The sequence below is a fragment of the Strigops habroptila genome, chromosome 5 (assembly GCF_004027225.2).
Source record: "Strigops habroptila isolate Jane chromosome 5, bStrHab1.2.pri, whole genome shotgun sequence".
NCBI classification, from domain to species: domain Eukaryota; kingdom Metazoa; phylum Chordata; class Aves; order Psittaciformes; family Psittacidae; genus Strigops; species Strigops habroptila.
In genome coordinates this window covers 54,760,335-54,775,354 of record NC_044281.2, presented here as the reverse complement: position 1 = coordinate 54,775,354, position 15,020 = coordinate 54,760,335, and the positions used below count along the sequence as shown (strand labels likewise).

The window sequence follows — 15,020 nt, the reverse complement described above, 5'->3', positions numbered from 1 at the left end:
AGAGGGCAGCCCGGCCGTCCAATCCAAACCCACGCTGCCCATGACGCATCGCTGGGAGGGGCGGGGCTCCGTGGCCGCGGACCTATCGCAGCCTTAGTGGGCGTGGCTTGCGCGCCGTGTGTGTGTGCGTGAGCGTGTGTGGCGGGGGGTGTCCGTGGGCGTGCCCGGGCGGCGTGAGGGATGTTCGGCGGCGGCGGCAGCGGCAGCGGCCGGCCGGGCTCGCCATGGTGTGAGGCGAGGTCTGAGGCGCCGCGATGAACGCAGCCGTCCCGTCGGTTTTCGACCCTAAGGGACGGGTGTTGAAGTTGGGCGAGAGCTTCGAGAAGCAGCCGCGCTGCGCTTTCCACACAGTCCGTTGTGAGTGTGGGCCCGGGGAAGCACCTCATGGGACCGCTGGGCATGGGAAGGGGGCCCGGGTGCCGCCCGGCCCCCTCCCCATGCCCAGCGGTCCCCTAAGGAAAGGCTGGTCGGGCAGGTGCTGCGCCCCGGCGTGGCCTTGCTCGCAGGCCGGGAGGGGAGGGTGTGGGTCGGGGCAGGCCCTGACCGGCATCGGTGTGAGGGAGGACGGGCTGGGGGAAAGGAGAAGGGCAGTGTGGTAAAGCTACCGCAGGGTTTGCGTTGTGGCCGGGCTCGGGGCTTGTCCTGGGCAGGCAGCGGAGGGTTGTCTGTGGTTATCTGTCCAGGAGGCAGGTCGCGCCGGGAGCTGAACTATCAGTCACAGGCAGGGCTTGGGAAGCCAAAATGAGCTGGCTGCCTTCGGACCGGGGTTCTGGGGCACGCCGGGGAAGTGGCTGGAGTGCCGGTCCCGGAGATCAGGTTTCCATCGCTTCCAAGGAGGTGTACGGCCATTGCCCATCCGCTCGCTACTTTCTGGGCACCGGCTTCGCTTTTTACACCTTTTGTATCCAGATTGGTGCCTCGATGTAGTTCTGCGGAAAGCCAAACTAGGCTGAACCTCTGGCTTTGCCCTCTTTCCTTGTGCTTAGTTTTTAGAAGTTAAGTACAATTCGGCAATCAAAGGTTAAAGGCAGTATTAATCACAAAGCTGGTATACCCTCCCTGAGTACATAATTACTATCTAGAGAGGTGTGTGCTCAAAGATTCTGAGGGTAGCTAGGAAACAAATGCTTTCAGGATTATAGTTCTGGTAATTTAGGACTGCTGCTTCTGGTTTTGATGTCTCATTATTTATAGACTGATCCCCAAGATTCAGTCTCGCATATGTTCTCTGGAGAATGTCCTGTGTGCTTTCACGCAGTGCAGCGAGATGGGTAATGTGCTTTCTGTGAGCAAATGGAACGGCACTTAGTAGGATTGTCTGCGACTGTGGGAAGGGAGGAGAGGGGAGGGAGCCGGCAGAGGCTATAAATGGATTTAAACAAATGCTGCAACTTGAAATTTACCCTAATTTTAAAGAGGGCTAAAAACCACGTCTGGTACCTTCTACCCTTATGATTTCTTGCTCACTCCTGTAATTTGATGATTTATTCTGAAATCTGTTTTGAAATCTCTCTTCCTTTCCAACAAATGAGACATAGAAACTGGCACGTTCATCAGTTCTGTCAAAGGCACATGCACAAATATCCTTCTCCGACACCTGAAGCTTGTGCTAAATGAGTGAAGGGGAAGACGTCTGCTGGTTAAAAGAGCAGAAATCCATTTACTGACACTGGAATCAGTATCTTAAGTTTTAAAGTATTAGCCACACAGTGGCTGTATATTAAAGGAAATATTCTCTAATTTGATGAGAAACTTTAGAACTATTGTACGCTTATCCCTGTGAGAGGATGTGTGGGGTTTTGCCATAAACAGGGTTAGCAGGGGCTGTTACTCATGTCTGAGCTCAAAGCAGCCTGCTGCATGCAGAGTCCTGCCCACCAGCTCCTGAAGCTCGGTTTTCTTGCCTGGTTGGTGCGCACACTGGAGCCACGGTTCCCAGCTGTGGTCTGTGCTGCCTGGCTTGTGTGTTGCAGCAGGGTTAGTGAGCTGGGAAGCTGCCCAGCCACAACAGAGCTCAGCCGCCTGTGAGCAGCAGCGGGTGACGTGACAAGTTGCGAGGCAAGGAGCGCGTGCCATGCTGTGGCCGGGGAGCGTGCCATCTAATGGGTTCCCTTTACGTGCTGGGCCTTCCGTGCCTCTCTCCAGCTGCAGTGGGGTGCCTCTCCCCAGCGCAGTGTGTAGGGCAGGGCACGGCCATCCCTAGGCTGCGAGGCTGGTCGTGCGCATGCGTTTGCTGGAACCACAGGTTCAAACCCACGTGCTACCATGTGCCTTGCAGAGCCTCTCGATGCTGTCCTATGTCCCTAGGTCTGTGCAGGCAGGCCTGTCAGCCATAGTCCTGCCAAATTCATTCGCAGCAGAAATATCATTTCTATAGATAATGATATGTTACATAGCCACGGCGCTGGTGCCTGAGCACATGCTCATTTTCAATGTCTCGGATTTTTTAAAAGGACCAGAAATTGATGACTTCTTTTGTTTAATCAACTATTTAGATGTTGAAAAAGAAAAAAAAAATGGAAATTAATATTTAATTGGTAAGTAATTTCCCTTTTGAAAAAATAAATATATTGAAACCAAGTTTTGGTCACCTTCTGACGTGCATGTTACAGTAAAATCAGAAAAGGAAATTGAAGTTTAATGATGTTCTTTCAGTCACTTGTCTACATCTCCTATGTTTGGGGTAAACATTTTCAAGAATTATTTGTTGATTTTTCTGGAAGTAATTATGTGAAGGTTTATCTTTTGAAATATAACACGGCTCGTTTGGCCTCTTTATCCATTAAAACCTAAAAGCATTTTTCTAATTATAATTTAAAGGTTTTAACACGCACTGAATCCTGAGAAAACTGGCTTGACTCTGGATTCTACTGGCTTATGGAATGATCTGCTCAGGGGAATGGTCGATGACACACTGGCAAAAAGGGCTTTAACTTAGTAGACTCCAACTGCAATTAAGAGGTGTTTACGTTTGTAAGATTTATGAAAAGCCTTTAAATAATTCAGTTTGGTTTTATATTTAGATGACTTTAAGCCTGCATCTATTGATATGTCCTGTGAAGGAGACCTTGAAGTTGGCAAAGGTGAACAGGTGACAATAACGCTGCCGAATATTGAGGTGAGTGATGGGCCTAAGGGAATGATATGTTTTGTTGTCACAGGTATATACTGCATATAGAAGGATATGAAGTTTTGGTGCTGTTTCAGGGCAGCTTGTGTGATTTTTAGAGTTGAAAAACAATTGCTGTAGGAATGTAAAATTACCAAAGACCTGAAAGTTAAACAGCTGTGCTGTAACTTTAAGTGTATTCACCACATTGGAAATAAGCTGTAGGATGACCCAGAAGTGTTGCGTACACAGAAAAGCTTCATGTGGATGTTGGCAGCGCGAGTTTCCCCTTGGTATTTATTGCTGTAGTGCAGTTCTAAAGCAGGAAAGACTGGAAAGGAAAAATTTACTACCTGCCATGCTTTACTGCTTTGCAGATATGGTAACTGAAACCCCTCTTGGTAAAAGGAGTCCTGCAGCGAGCATGTTCTCATTGGGAAATAAGCATTTCATCAGTTTCCAACTAAGCTAAGCTGGGTGAAATCCCATTCCAGTCAAACACCAGCTGCTTTTTGGTCATGGCTACTGTGAGTCTAATTTGACTTAACCAGCAACATTTTAAAAGGCTGGAAGCGATGACTTGAATTTGGCATCACTGTGTTGGATTGCTGTTTCGAAGACGAAAAAAGACCACAGCAATAACACTCACTGGACTTCTGATTTCACAGGGCTCAACTCCACCAGTGACTGTGTTCAAGGGTTCAAAGAAGCCATACCTGAAAGAATGTATTTTAATTATCAACCATGACACTGGAGAATGTCGCTTAGAGAAACTTAGTAGCAACATCACTGTGAAAAAAACCAGGTGGGTGATTTGCAGGGGAAACAACTGTGCTTTACTCATTGTGAAAATCGATTTGTTAATGAGTCTAAACTGAGATGCGTAACTACCAGGTCCTATTTTTAGGAAAACATCATTTTTAGAAAGTACCTGGCCCCATTCAATAGAATGAAAAGCCTGCTTTCTCAGCACACTGACTTCACAGCTGTCGAGCCTTGACTGGCAGAAGAAATGGGAATGGTTTTGTTTGTTCGTTTTAGCTAAAAACTGTCTCATTGTGAAAGAGATGGTAACTATTTTCTGATGATTTTGGCGGGGAATCTGTTTGGGAACTAGCTTGCCTGCTGGCTTCTGACTTCCAAATGAGGAAAGAAAAAAGATAAATTATGTGACATGTTAATGGCTTGTTTTTCTTCTACCAAGTTTTTGAATGTGTTGTGGTTTTTGTGTGTGGTTTTTTGTTGGTTTGTTTTCCTGCTACTGAGTTCATGTAAGTCACCTCCAGCAGAATTAAGTGATCCTGGGTAGCCAGGTATAAAAACAAATAAACTGACAAAGGGTTAAAAAGTTGTTAGCACTGTATTAAACCCCAATTTTTAATACGTATATATAATTATATGCCAGTTTGATAATGTACCTAGAAATCTAATGATGTTATGTAGAAAGGCATGACAAATAATTCCATCACTTAAGGTATTGTATCCCTTGTGTTCCTGCCTCTTTCCTTGCATCTCATCTTGTAGTAATTAAAAATCTTTTGCTTTTCCACGCAGAGCTGAAGGAAGCAGTAAAGTCCAGTCTCGCATAGAGCAGCAACAGCAGCAAATGCGAAATGCAACTAAGGTTCCAAACAATATTAAAAATTCTCCACCAAAAGAAAAGATGTTTCCATCTTCTCCCATGGATGATATTGAACGAGGTAGGCTTCACTGGCACATAAGTTTCAGGAACTTTGCTCTTAACTAGAAGTTAGTTTTAGAGCCAAGGGGTTGTGTTGAGTTTTGTTCGTTTGTCTTTTATTTGAGATATACACTAGAAGCTGATTAAGCACCCTGATGCTGATTAAATACCTGATTAATTACCCTGACATTGAAATGACCACTCTGGCTCAAGTGGTAACAAAGCAGTATTTGCTAAAGTAAAAAAATCAGGTGAACCATTAGGCTTAATAATGCCCAGGGTGCCACTGCTTGCTCTCCTTGGTTCTGTCTTCTGCTGCTGCTTTAATCAAGTATATAGTTGGTTGTATTGTGGCACTGGAACCAACTAAGTTGTTTCCTTTTTGACATTGCTCCCCATGCTCTCTCTGCATCCACCCGATGTATAGGTTGCAGTGCTTTGCAACTCAAAATACTTTTTTAATTACCCGATAAAACCTTGTGAAAGATGAGGTTCTAAAGAAAAAGACACCTAAAAACCTGCACAAATCAACCCTTGAGCAGTGCTGTGTACTGTGGTTTTGAGAGCCTCTTGTTTGGCGTGACACTCATATTTCACTTAATGGGAGGCCTTATTTCCTTCTGGAGGACAGGAAGACGGCAGGTGGTAATTACTTGCAACAGAAATGCTGGCAGCTGGCAGTTTCATTGACTGGAATTGACATCTGCCTCCTAAGATGTTCTGAATTCCTTTAAACTAATATATATCTTTTTTTTTTTTTTTTTTTTTAGATGTCATTGTGAAGGGTTTGGGTTTTGTTTTGGGTTTTTTGGTTTTTTTTCCATTTTGGTCTTGAACTCTGACCAGAAATCTATACCACAGAACAGTACTAGAATATATCTAAGGTTGCAAAAAGGAGGGAGTCCTTGAGCACATGGAATAAAATGATGCTTTTTCTTGGTGGTCTCTTGTTTTGGGGGGAGTGGTGGTGTCAAACATATTCTAAGTCACCAAAGTGGCTGCCAACATATATCAAACTCTTGTGTAGTGACAGTCCAACTATGAGTACTACTAAAGAATGCAGAATCATTGACCAATAGGGATGGTAGGGACCTTTTGAAGTCATCTAGTCCATCTTCCTGTCCTAATTTTCTGTTGTAAATTTTTAACCTGTTCTTAAAGCCTTCCAGTGATGCTGGATCCTGTATTCTCCCTGGCAATCCATTCCAGGGCTTTGGTCTCCTTACCGTTCAGGTTCTTCCTAATAAATAATCTGACAATAAGCCCATTACTGCTTTTATATTTATCACGCAAGCATAGATAAGGTTACCCTGCTGCTTTTGAGCAGCCCTTCATGTACTCAGAAGCTGCTATGTCTTTCCCATTCTTTAGGCAAAATGATGCCAGCTGGTTTGCTCTTTCCTTAGGAGTTAAGTTTTCGAGATGCCTGGTTCATTGTCATTCTGCTTTAGCTCTTACTACGAGTCCAAAATGTTCCTGAAGCCTAAATACATTTACTATTTCAGCCAAGGTTTTAGCAGTGCTGAGTTGAGCAAGACGACTGACTTACCGTCATTGCTGTACACACAGACCAAATAGCACCACGTCCCCATGTAACGCTTGTCATTTCCAGAACAGCACAGTGTGCTGGAACTGTGTGTAGTGATCTACTGTAACTCTCAGGCTCTTCAGAAGCATTGCCTACATAATTGTTCTTCATCCCATGGTTGTGTAACTGACTATTCCTGCTTCAGTACGCTACCTTGAACTTGTTACTAACTTTGTTTTCTTGGGTGGGGGAAAGGTCGCTCTACCTTTATACCTTATGTTTCTGGTATAAATACAGCCCTTTTTTCACCTCTTGAAAATAATTTAAATTCTGTCAGATTAAATTATGTCAAAATAAAAGGCAGAGATCTTATTCCTCAGTTCTCGATAATTAGCCTTTCAATTAAACTTTTTCTCTTACTAGACATTGGTAAGAGCAGGGATGAAGTGGAACTCCTAGAATCATAGAACAGTTTGGGTTGGAAGGAACCTTCGAAGGTCATCTGGTCCAACCCCCTCACAATGAGCAGGGAAAATCAAATTGCATAGGACATGAGTGGTATCTTTCAGTTACCTTACAGCTCCTGATGTGGGTTAGATCAGTTGTTTATTTGGCCTTTCTTCTCTAGAATTAAATTTGAAATTACTTCTTGATCATTCTGTTAGCTGCACCCTAATATTTACCTCAGCTTTTCTGTCGTCTTTTCTGTCCTTAAGCTGTTCTTTTATACATGTCCTTAGTAACAGGGGGATGCTTCCATTTTTCCCCCTGCCCTTCTCTTTCCTTATGTCTGAGTCAGCCCGTGTGGTCTTTTACTGTACTTTCTTCCATGGCATTGGGTTAATTTGTCCTTGTAGCCCTAGCCACACTATTTCAGGTGCCATTTTTCCTGAACGCTGTTTTCCTTTAGGCTGGCCTTTGATAAGGCTGACTGACCTAAATAACTTTGCTTTAGAGTGGCCTTTGCTAACTCAGAACTGGGAGGCTTCATGGAGCTTTGTGTGGAAACTTATTCTGTTGTTCTCCCTTCTTCTCTTGATTAAGCACTGAGCCATCTGGCATCTTGTGACTTTCATCTTCAACCCGCTCTTCAAATTTACCCCATTCAAATTTACCCCATACAGAAGCGAGATGAGCCACTCTCCCACTTGCTTTCTGTCTGCTATATCTAAGCTGTTCCTGAAGTATTCCAAGTGCTTGTAAGACCATCCTAACAAATGTCTGGGTAGTTACAATCTTGTATAATGATGAACTTCTGCACTCTGGGTAAATCCTCAAGTCGCTGTATAAAATTTCCATCTCTGTGATTCAGTGGTCTGTTTCAGACTTCTAAATTCAGCAGCACCCCTGTTTTGCACATTATTATGTGTACCCTTTGTGCAAAAAGTAACTTTCTCTGTATGTTGGACTTTGGCTAGTATATATCAAAAATGCAATACTGTGCAGCATAATCTATCCAGTCACACTCTGCTAAATATCCTTGTACTCAGGTGAGTTGTTTCATTAAGAATGCAAGTTGATGGAGTCAGTTGGATCTTTTATTTCCAGTATTTCTTATGTACCTTATGTTCTAGCTAAACAGTTAGCTGTGGATGGTTCCTTTCATGCTTTACTTGGTTTAGAGCAAAATGTCACATAGTCCAAATAAGTGCATTGATTGTAATGCTGAGCTGTTGGGAGGCATTTTTGGTGCAGCTACAGACATCTTACAGCTGACTTATCTGTGTGACCGTAAGTGCAGTTTTGGTCAGTGAAAGGCAACTTTGGGGTGCTAAGGAAAACACACAGGACTTGCTAGTTGCAGAAATTAAAGGCTATGTGGGATGCACTACCCTGTGGAATGTGGGGTTAGCATTTGGGTTCGTAGTCACCCTTTTTCAACACTTGACTTGAAAGGGAGTAAGTGCCCAAGCTACAAGAGCAGAAAACCACATGACAGGCTGGATGTTTGCTTGTGCCCTTTTCTTTGTCCTGGAGGGGTTTGGGTTGGTTTTTTTAGTCGCTACAATGCATGTACCTGACTTCTGTTGTCGATTTTTCTTTTTATTATTTTTTTCCCTCCTTCTTATATTTCAATTATGATAAATGTTAACTAAGAAACACGTCATATTGTTTGCAGAGCTAAAAGCAGAAGCCAGTATCATGGACCAGCTGAGTAGCTCTGACAGTTCATCTGACTCTAAAAGTTCTTCATCCTCTTCAAGTAGTGAAAATAGTTCTAGTGATTCTGAAGACGAGGAAACGAAGCCCTCTCTTCCTATGTCAATGCCATATTTGCAGCCACAGCCTACCGTGTCTGCCATACCACAACAGGCTGTCCCCGACAAAGATGCCAGTCATAACAGATCCCAAGAGAGCAGTGGTCATATGATGAATACACTACGTAAGTACAAAGGCTGTTCTTTTCTTAGTGCACAATTCCAGACATCAAGATTCTGAAAGGAAACCATATTGTTTTTAAGTATGCCTCTGTTATAATTAAAACTGTGGGAAGTGATGCTAGGGTTTGACTGTTCAGCAGTGCTCTGAATTAGACACTGGGCTAGAAAGCTCTTTGGTCCCCAGAGATCTTAAATTTCAACTGCTGATGCAGTTGAAAATATTTCCTAAGCTCTTCTGGCTTCCTCCCAGTTTATATACATTGGGACTGGAGAGCAGTAATTTTGTATTGAAAATACTTGAACAGGCACTCCCAAAACATATGCTTATAATTTCTTGGGTAGAACTATGGGAAAGATACTATACTCACCATACTCTGAATTACGGAAGAGATGGTGTATTCTTAGCTACTTCAGTTACTATTATTCATGGCACTATTCCACTGGACAGCATGGCAAAACTGTCCTTTGCATATCAGGAAGGAGGTGATTTGCTTTCAGGTGACGCTATCTTATTCCACCCACTCAGGCGACTAAAAGTGTAATTTGAAGAGTAGCTGTGATGTTGTTGAAGAAGTGGTTGCTGTGCAGCCTGGAATTGAATGCTCACTGTATTCAAAAAGGAGAGTTTGGACAGTAAATAAAAAAAAATCCCACCAGGTAGAGAATCTTAAGTTCACTGCCTAAGTAGCAGGAGTATTCATAGAAGTGAGTATTCAGCTATGGTGGCTCTTTGAAACTGATTAATTAGGTGCTTAGCTGCAGGCGCTCAGTTTGATGTTGTTTTCCCATCAGTCCTGGTTTGCAGCCTAAGATCTTTATGGTTTATCTTTTATATGTAAAGTTGTTGTACTGAAATTTTAGACTCTGGCAGACCCACTTTTATTTCAGTACTTAATGGATGATATGAACAGGTTTGTTGGTTTGTTCTTTTTGGGGGGGTGGTGTTCTTTTTTTCCATAGCTAGTATTTAAATACATACTTAAATATCTGTGCTGGTTATTTATGTACTGCATTAACAGATAAGATCAGACTGAGAAGTCCTGTGACTTCGTATGCAAAGGACTAAATGCTGCTTTCATTTTACCGTCACTGTAAGAACAATGTCTTCATGTTAATAATTTGCGTAACTTGAGTGTGCCATTTATTTCCACCCTTGTTCACAAATGGGATTTCCCGTTCTTCATGCTTTAAATAAAACTTGTTATGAAAACAAGATTAAGCTCTATCCCCAGTGACAGAATCCCAGCTGGCAGTTTCCACTGAGAAATACACTCACAAGTACAGGTGGCCACGTCCACTGGTTCCAATAGTCACAGTGAGAAAAGGCTGCTTAAAACATGACAACATCAAAACTGTTACAGGGGAATTTGGTGGCTTGATTGTGCTTGAGAACTCTGTTCACAGGTAGAACCTCTGTCTGTAGCATCAAGCCTTGGGCTGAACTATCTGAGCTTGCCTAGATCTTTAGCTTAATCCTATTTAACTTCTGTTATGGTTACAGATCTGTTTACTCCTTAAAACGATTCTGTCCCAGACTTACAGTACGGTTAACACTTAAAGTACACACCAACTAGACAAAGACCAAACCAGCTACTTTCAAGGAGAATGTGTTTCTCTAGCTCCCTTGCTGAGTGAATTTGGCAGGAGAGCGAAACCTGGAGAAACTAAATGGATAGCACATGGTTCTAGCTTGAACGGCAACAGTTCTCAGTTGGGGTCCTATAGTCATTTCTTCCATCTCAGATAATGTTTTACAAAAATAAAATACTGAATCAGCAGATGTCAGCACAAGCTGTCTGCTTGTCTAGCCCCATTTTGAGGTTTGACCGCTTATGTGCGTGACTAGTTTTGTGCACCTTTGTGGAATTGGGGACATGCTGCATAATTAGTGAAGCTTTCCTTTGGCTTGCTGTGGGCAGGCAAAAGGGAAGGGGAAGGCTCAGAGAGCAGAGTTTTACCTCACCTTATAACAAAGTTTGTAAACAGTGGCACTAATGGGTCTGTTCTTCATAAATATTTCATCATACGTTGCTTTATGTCTACTTTTCATTTTAACAAGAGTTATGTTAAATAAAGTAATTTTCCAAAATAAAACCAGCATAGCTTGGCTGTTCTGGGGCCTTGTAACATACAGAGTATTCAGCACAACTTTACTTCTTTTGATATTTGGTGCTGGTACAAGCAGCTGGTCATGAAAAACTTTTCCTTGTATTGATTGGTGCTGGCGTGACTACGAAGATCTGTGAAACATGGGTCACTGCTGTGAGACTCCCCATACCCTGTAACTCACAAGAATTCAACTAAATGTAACATAGTCACTGTTCTCAAGTTTAGGAAATGTCATCAATGCATCTATTTCCCAGTTAATTTTGCTAATAAGCAATTGGCACTCTGAAAACTGAATTAATTTTCCCCATATTATTGCTGCCTATTAAGGTCAATAGAGTCTAGGTGTTCTTCAGAGTCTTAGTTAAATAAACCTTCTGTTCTTGCACTGAACCCACCTGAAAACTACCAACTCTAATCTGTGGTGTTTTGCCATCTCCCTACCCCCTTTTTGTAATCCTACCTCCAAAAAAACACCTTCAGAAAGTTTTCCCTGAAGTAAATCCCAATGTGTTATTTCTGACTCTGGAACTTGGACTTCTTGCTTTCCCATCTGCTGGTTTTCACAAGCATTGGTATTTTTGGCTGGTGTTATAGGGTTTGTGTAATTTCTATTAACTATGTTGAAATAACCTTTGAAGGCTGCAGGATTGCTATTTGGAAGGTTGTTATCTTGTTCGTACTCCCAGTCCTCTCCTAAAGTAGGTAGTACATAATGGGGCTGGGATTTCTAGGAATTCTCTGTAAGTTTTCATTTGAATGATAAATGCATGAGTTTAATTTACTAATGCCATTCTCTGCCCTGAAACATATTTGCTTAGGATGATACATAGTCCTGAATAACTACTGACAAATCACTTGATTTTGTTCCTTCAAAATGGCTTTTTTTTTTATTTAGGTTATAATACAGCTGTAAATGTTGTGTTTATATAAAAGATTGGAAAAAAGTTGCCTGTAGTAGTATTTTAAAGGTTGCTGGAAACAGCCATTTTCGCTATCCTTGTCTTTATATGACGTGTTTTCTGTTTTGCTGCGGAGAATCACGTACCACTTTTTAAGCTTTAGTGATGACATAGTGGAAAACAAAGGCAGGCTAAATGCCACCACGTCAGACCTCAGTGTTCTGGCAGGAATGATGCCTGATAACAAAAGATCTGATCCAAGTGTCTTGTTGGGTTTACCCTCTTGAGGTTACTTTTCTACTCTGCAAAAGTAACCTGTGAAGGGTGCTGCAGCTGAGGAAAGGGCATGTGAATACAGCGCCTTCTCGGTTCCAGGGATTTTTCTTTGCTTTTTAGGCCATTTCTTGTGGAATGCATCTCTCAACCAGAGATGCATTCCTTTTATATTATTTCTTCTTTTTTTTAATGTCTGTTTGGCAAGGGAGGTGTGAATAGAACCATACTAGTTGGAACAAGTTCCTAAAAATGCATGGGAAGTTGCTAGATACAATGTAAATTCTATACAGCATGCTGTGTGGTTTTTTTGTCAGCTATCTGTCATGCTGGAACGATTCCCTCCCACCCCCTAAAATTATGGACATCCATTGCAAACGCAACACAGTCTGTCTTCTTACTTCCCTGTGTTGAAATATATATAGCCACCAAATTAAAGTGCTGTGCAAAATTTCTTTTGATGTTTTGTTTGTTCACTTGTTCCAAAACCTGTTTGAAATAGTAGGTCACTGATACATCTTTAAATGGTATGTCAAAGAGCTGCTCGTCTTGATTGAGACAGCACTTTGTTTTCAAGCACAGCTGACTTGCATTCAGATGTGTTTCACAAAAAACCCCAACAACTCATTTTTCACAAAACTGCATTCACCAGCAGTTTTCCCACTTGCGAAGCATGAAAATGTGGGTGGCAAAGATAGCTAGGTGTTGTCTGTTGTGATCTGGTGATATTAAATAGATGCACTTGTGGCTAAGAGGCTAATGGCTTCCTTGCCCAGGAAGAAAAGTGATCTCCCTAAGGTTCTGTCACTGAGGACTTGGGTTCTACACCTATTTATTCTCTTATCATAGAATAGTATGGGTTAGAAGGGACCTTTAAAGATCATCTAGCCTATCCCACCCCACCCTGCCCCCCCGACCTATTTGCTATTAGTTTTTGCAATTGGGAAAGGGAATATCTTGAAAGAATCAAAGTATTTCTTTGGAAATGACTAATATGATTACTCTCTCTCTTCTAGGAAATGACTTGCAGCTGAGTGAATCTGGAAGCGATAGTGATGACTGAACAGTTTTTTGGCCTTAAATGTATCACCTTTTTTGCTAAATATGTCTTAGCATCTGTTTTGCACTAAGATTAGATTACCAGAGACTGGAATGAATGTCCTCGATTTTGATAATAGACATCCTAATTTTCTACTGACACATCATGTCTATAATAAAGCAGCATTGACATCCTGTCAGTGCTATGGTTATGTGTTTATCTTTCAAATTACTGTATTTACAGTAAAATCGTGTATGATCTGATTTTGATTATTTTTGCCTCAGCCACCTGTTTTACTTGAAACTGATTTGTAACAGCTAGTTACTTTATATAAATAGTTACAGAATGGAGAAATTCCTGATATTTATGGAGGCAAGTTTCCTTCCTATAATTTAAATGCTGATCTCACAACTTTTACGTGGAGGGAGTGAAAGGGAGAACAACTAAATGAGGTCTGCTGTGTCTGCTATACTTTTTGTTTAGTTCACAGTTCATACCTTTAAGGAAACTGCTGAATAATGTGGTCCATTAGTGCAGTTACAGTTTACAATTGTTCAACACATTGCTGAATTCTTAATTTCATTGTATTATAGGTCTTTATATTTCTGAGCCTCAAGATTCCTGAGGGAACTTGTCTATTCTCTGCCTTTTTTATATAACTTGAATAGGCTGGTCTTTTTACAACCTTTTTGTATCTAAATTTCGATAACTGCAGAGACAGCAATGAACTTCCTTCATTCAATTCTGTAACAGAAATCAGAAAATTTCTTTGTAGGAGTATAAAAGTAATTTAATAAAGCAATATTTATCATTTTCATGTTTCTGATTCTGTTCTTTACCGGTTAAGAGCTCCCCTTCCTACTTATAATAGTTGTGCCAGTGAAAGGATCATACAAAGAAGCAGAAAGCAATGAGATGGTAGCTAATATGGACTCCCCATCCTGCCTGCAAGGCTTCAGTGTTTGTTGCTTTTGCCTGTATTGAGACAAGCCCTAAGAAGAGCTTGCCAAAAGTTTATGGCACTGCTGGTGTACACTGATGAATGTTTATTACAGATTATATCTAAATGGCATTGATAAGTGATAGACAAGAAAAGGTGTTTGCTTAGTCTTGTTTGGGTTTTTTTCCTCATTTGAAATTATACTTCAAGGCCAGACAAACTGCAAGTAGTAGTCCAATTTTTATCCTATAGTTTACGACTGAGTTTTGTAACTAATAGTAGCAAATGTCTGTAGGATGAATTCTGAGGAGATGAATCTGCTCAATCTTGCACGGAAGTCTCCTTTGCTAGATTGCAGTGATTGAATCACAGCTCTCTGTTTAAACTGTGAGGACTGAATCCTATATGTAAGCATGAATGTGCAGACATGAAAAAATGCACACTTGGTAAATATATACAATAGATGGTAGTAGACTGGCTTATTCTTTCAACTGTGCTGTGAGTGAGTAAGCCAGTGCTTACCTCTAGACAGATAAAGAGCCCCAAACCACGTCTACCCCTCACAAAGGAACCTTTATTGGTACCACCAGCCAGAAGTGACATATTGGAAGTGCTGCTTTCTGATGCTCCCTCACGCCATGTTCTGTACCCCAAACCATGGCACTGGTCCATGCTCCGTACCAGGTAATAGCTTGCTAGTCTTCCAGCTTCCTAAAGCTAGTGTCGTAAGAAGCAAAACATTTTCTTGTTTATACTTAAAGGAAAAGTCTCAAGTTAATAACCATGGGGTGAACAGGTCTTTGAGAAGAAAAGGGCTAATGAGCAACCTTGAAGGAGGATGCTCTGTAATAACTCCCATAGGATACTTGGAACTTTCTCAAGGGAAAGGGTATTGAATTCTCTGATGGATCATAGCTGTTGGTACAGGAGCTCTAGCAGCGTACTTGGTTCTTGGCAGCTGCTGCTAATAAGGATGTGAGGAGCTGAGATGTTGCAGGTAACCTTAGGACCAAGGAGCAGCCTTATATTACAAATAGAAAGGGGTGCATGATAACTTGGTG

General features: G+C 41.8%; 1 protein-coding gene across 1 annotated transcript; it reads left to right on the top strand.

Annotated features, from left to right (window-relative positions):
- Window positions 1-95: 95 nt before the first annotated feature.
- On the top strand, window positions 96-13,832 carry EAF2 (ELL associated factor 2). Its single transcript, XM_030488029.1, has 6 exons — window positions 96-357; window positions 3,024-3,118; window positions 3,778-3,914; window positions 4,664-4,809; window positions 8,438-8,701; window positions 12,997-13,832. Exons 1-6 carry the CDS (start codon window positions 255-257, stop codon window positions 13,041-13,043), a joined length of 792 nt encoding a protein of 263 aa, XP_030343889.1. The 5' UTR covers window positions 96-254; the 3' UTR covers window positions 13,044-13,832.
- Window positions 13,833-15,020: the final 1,188 nt, after the last annotated feature.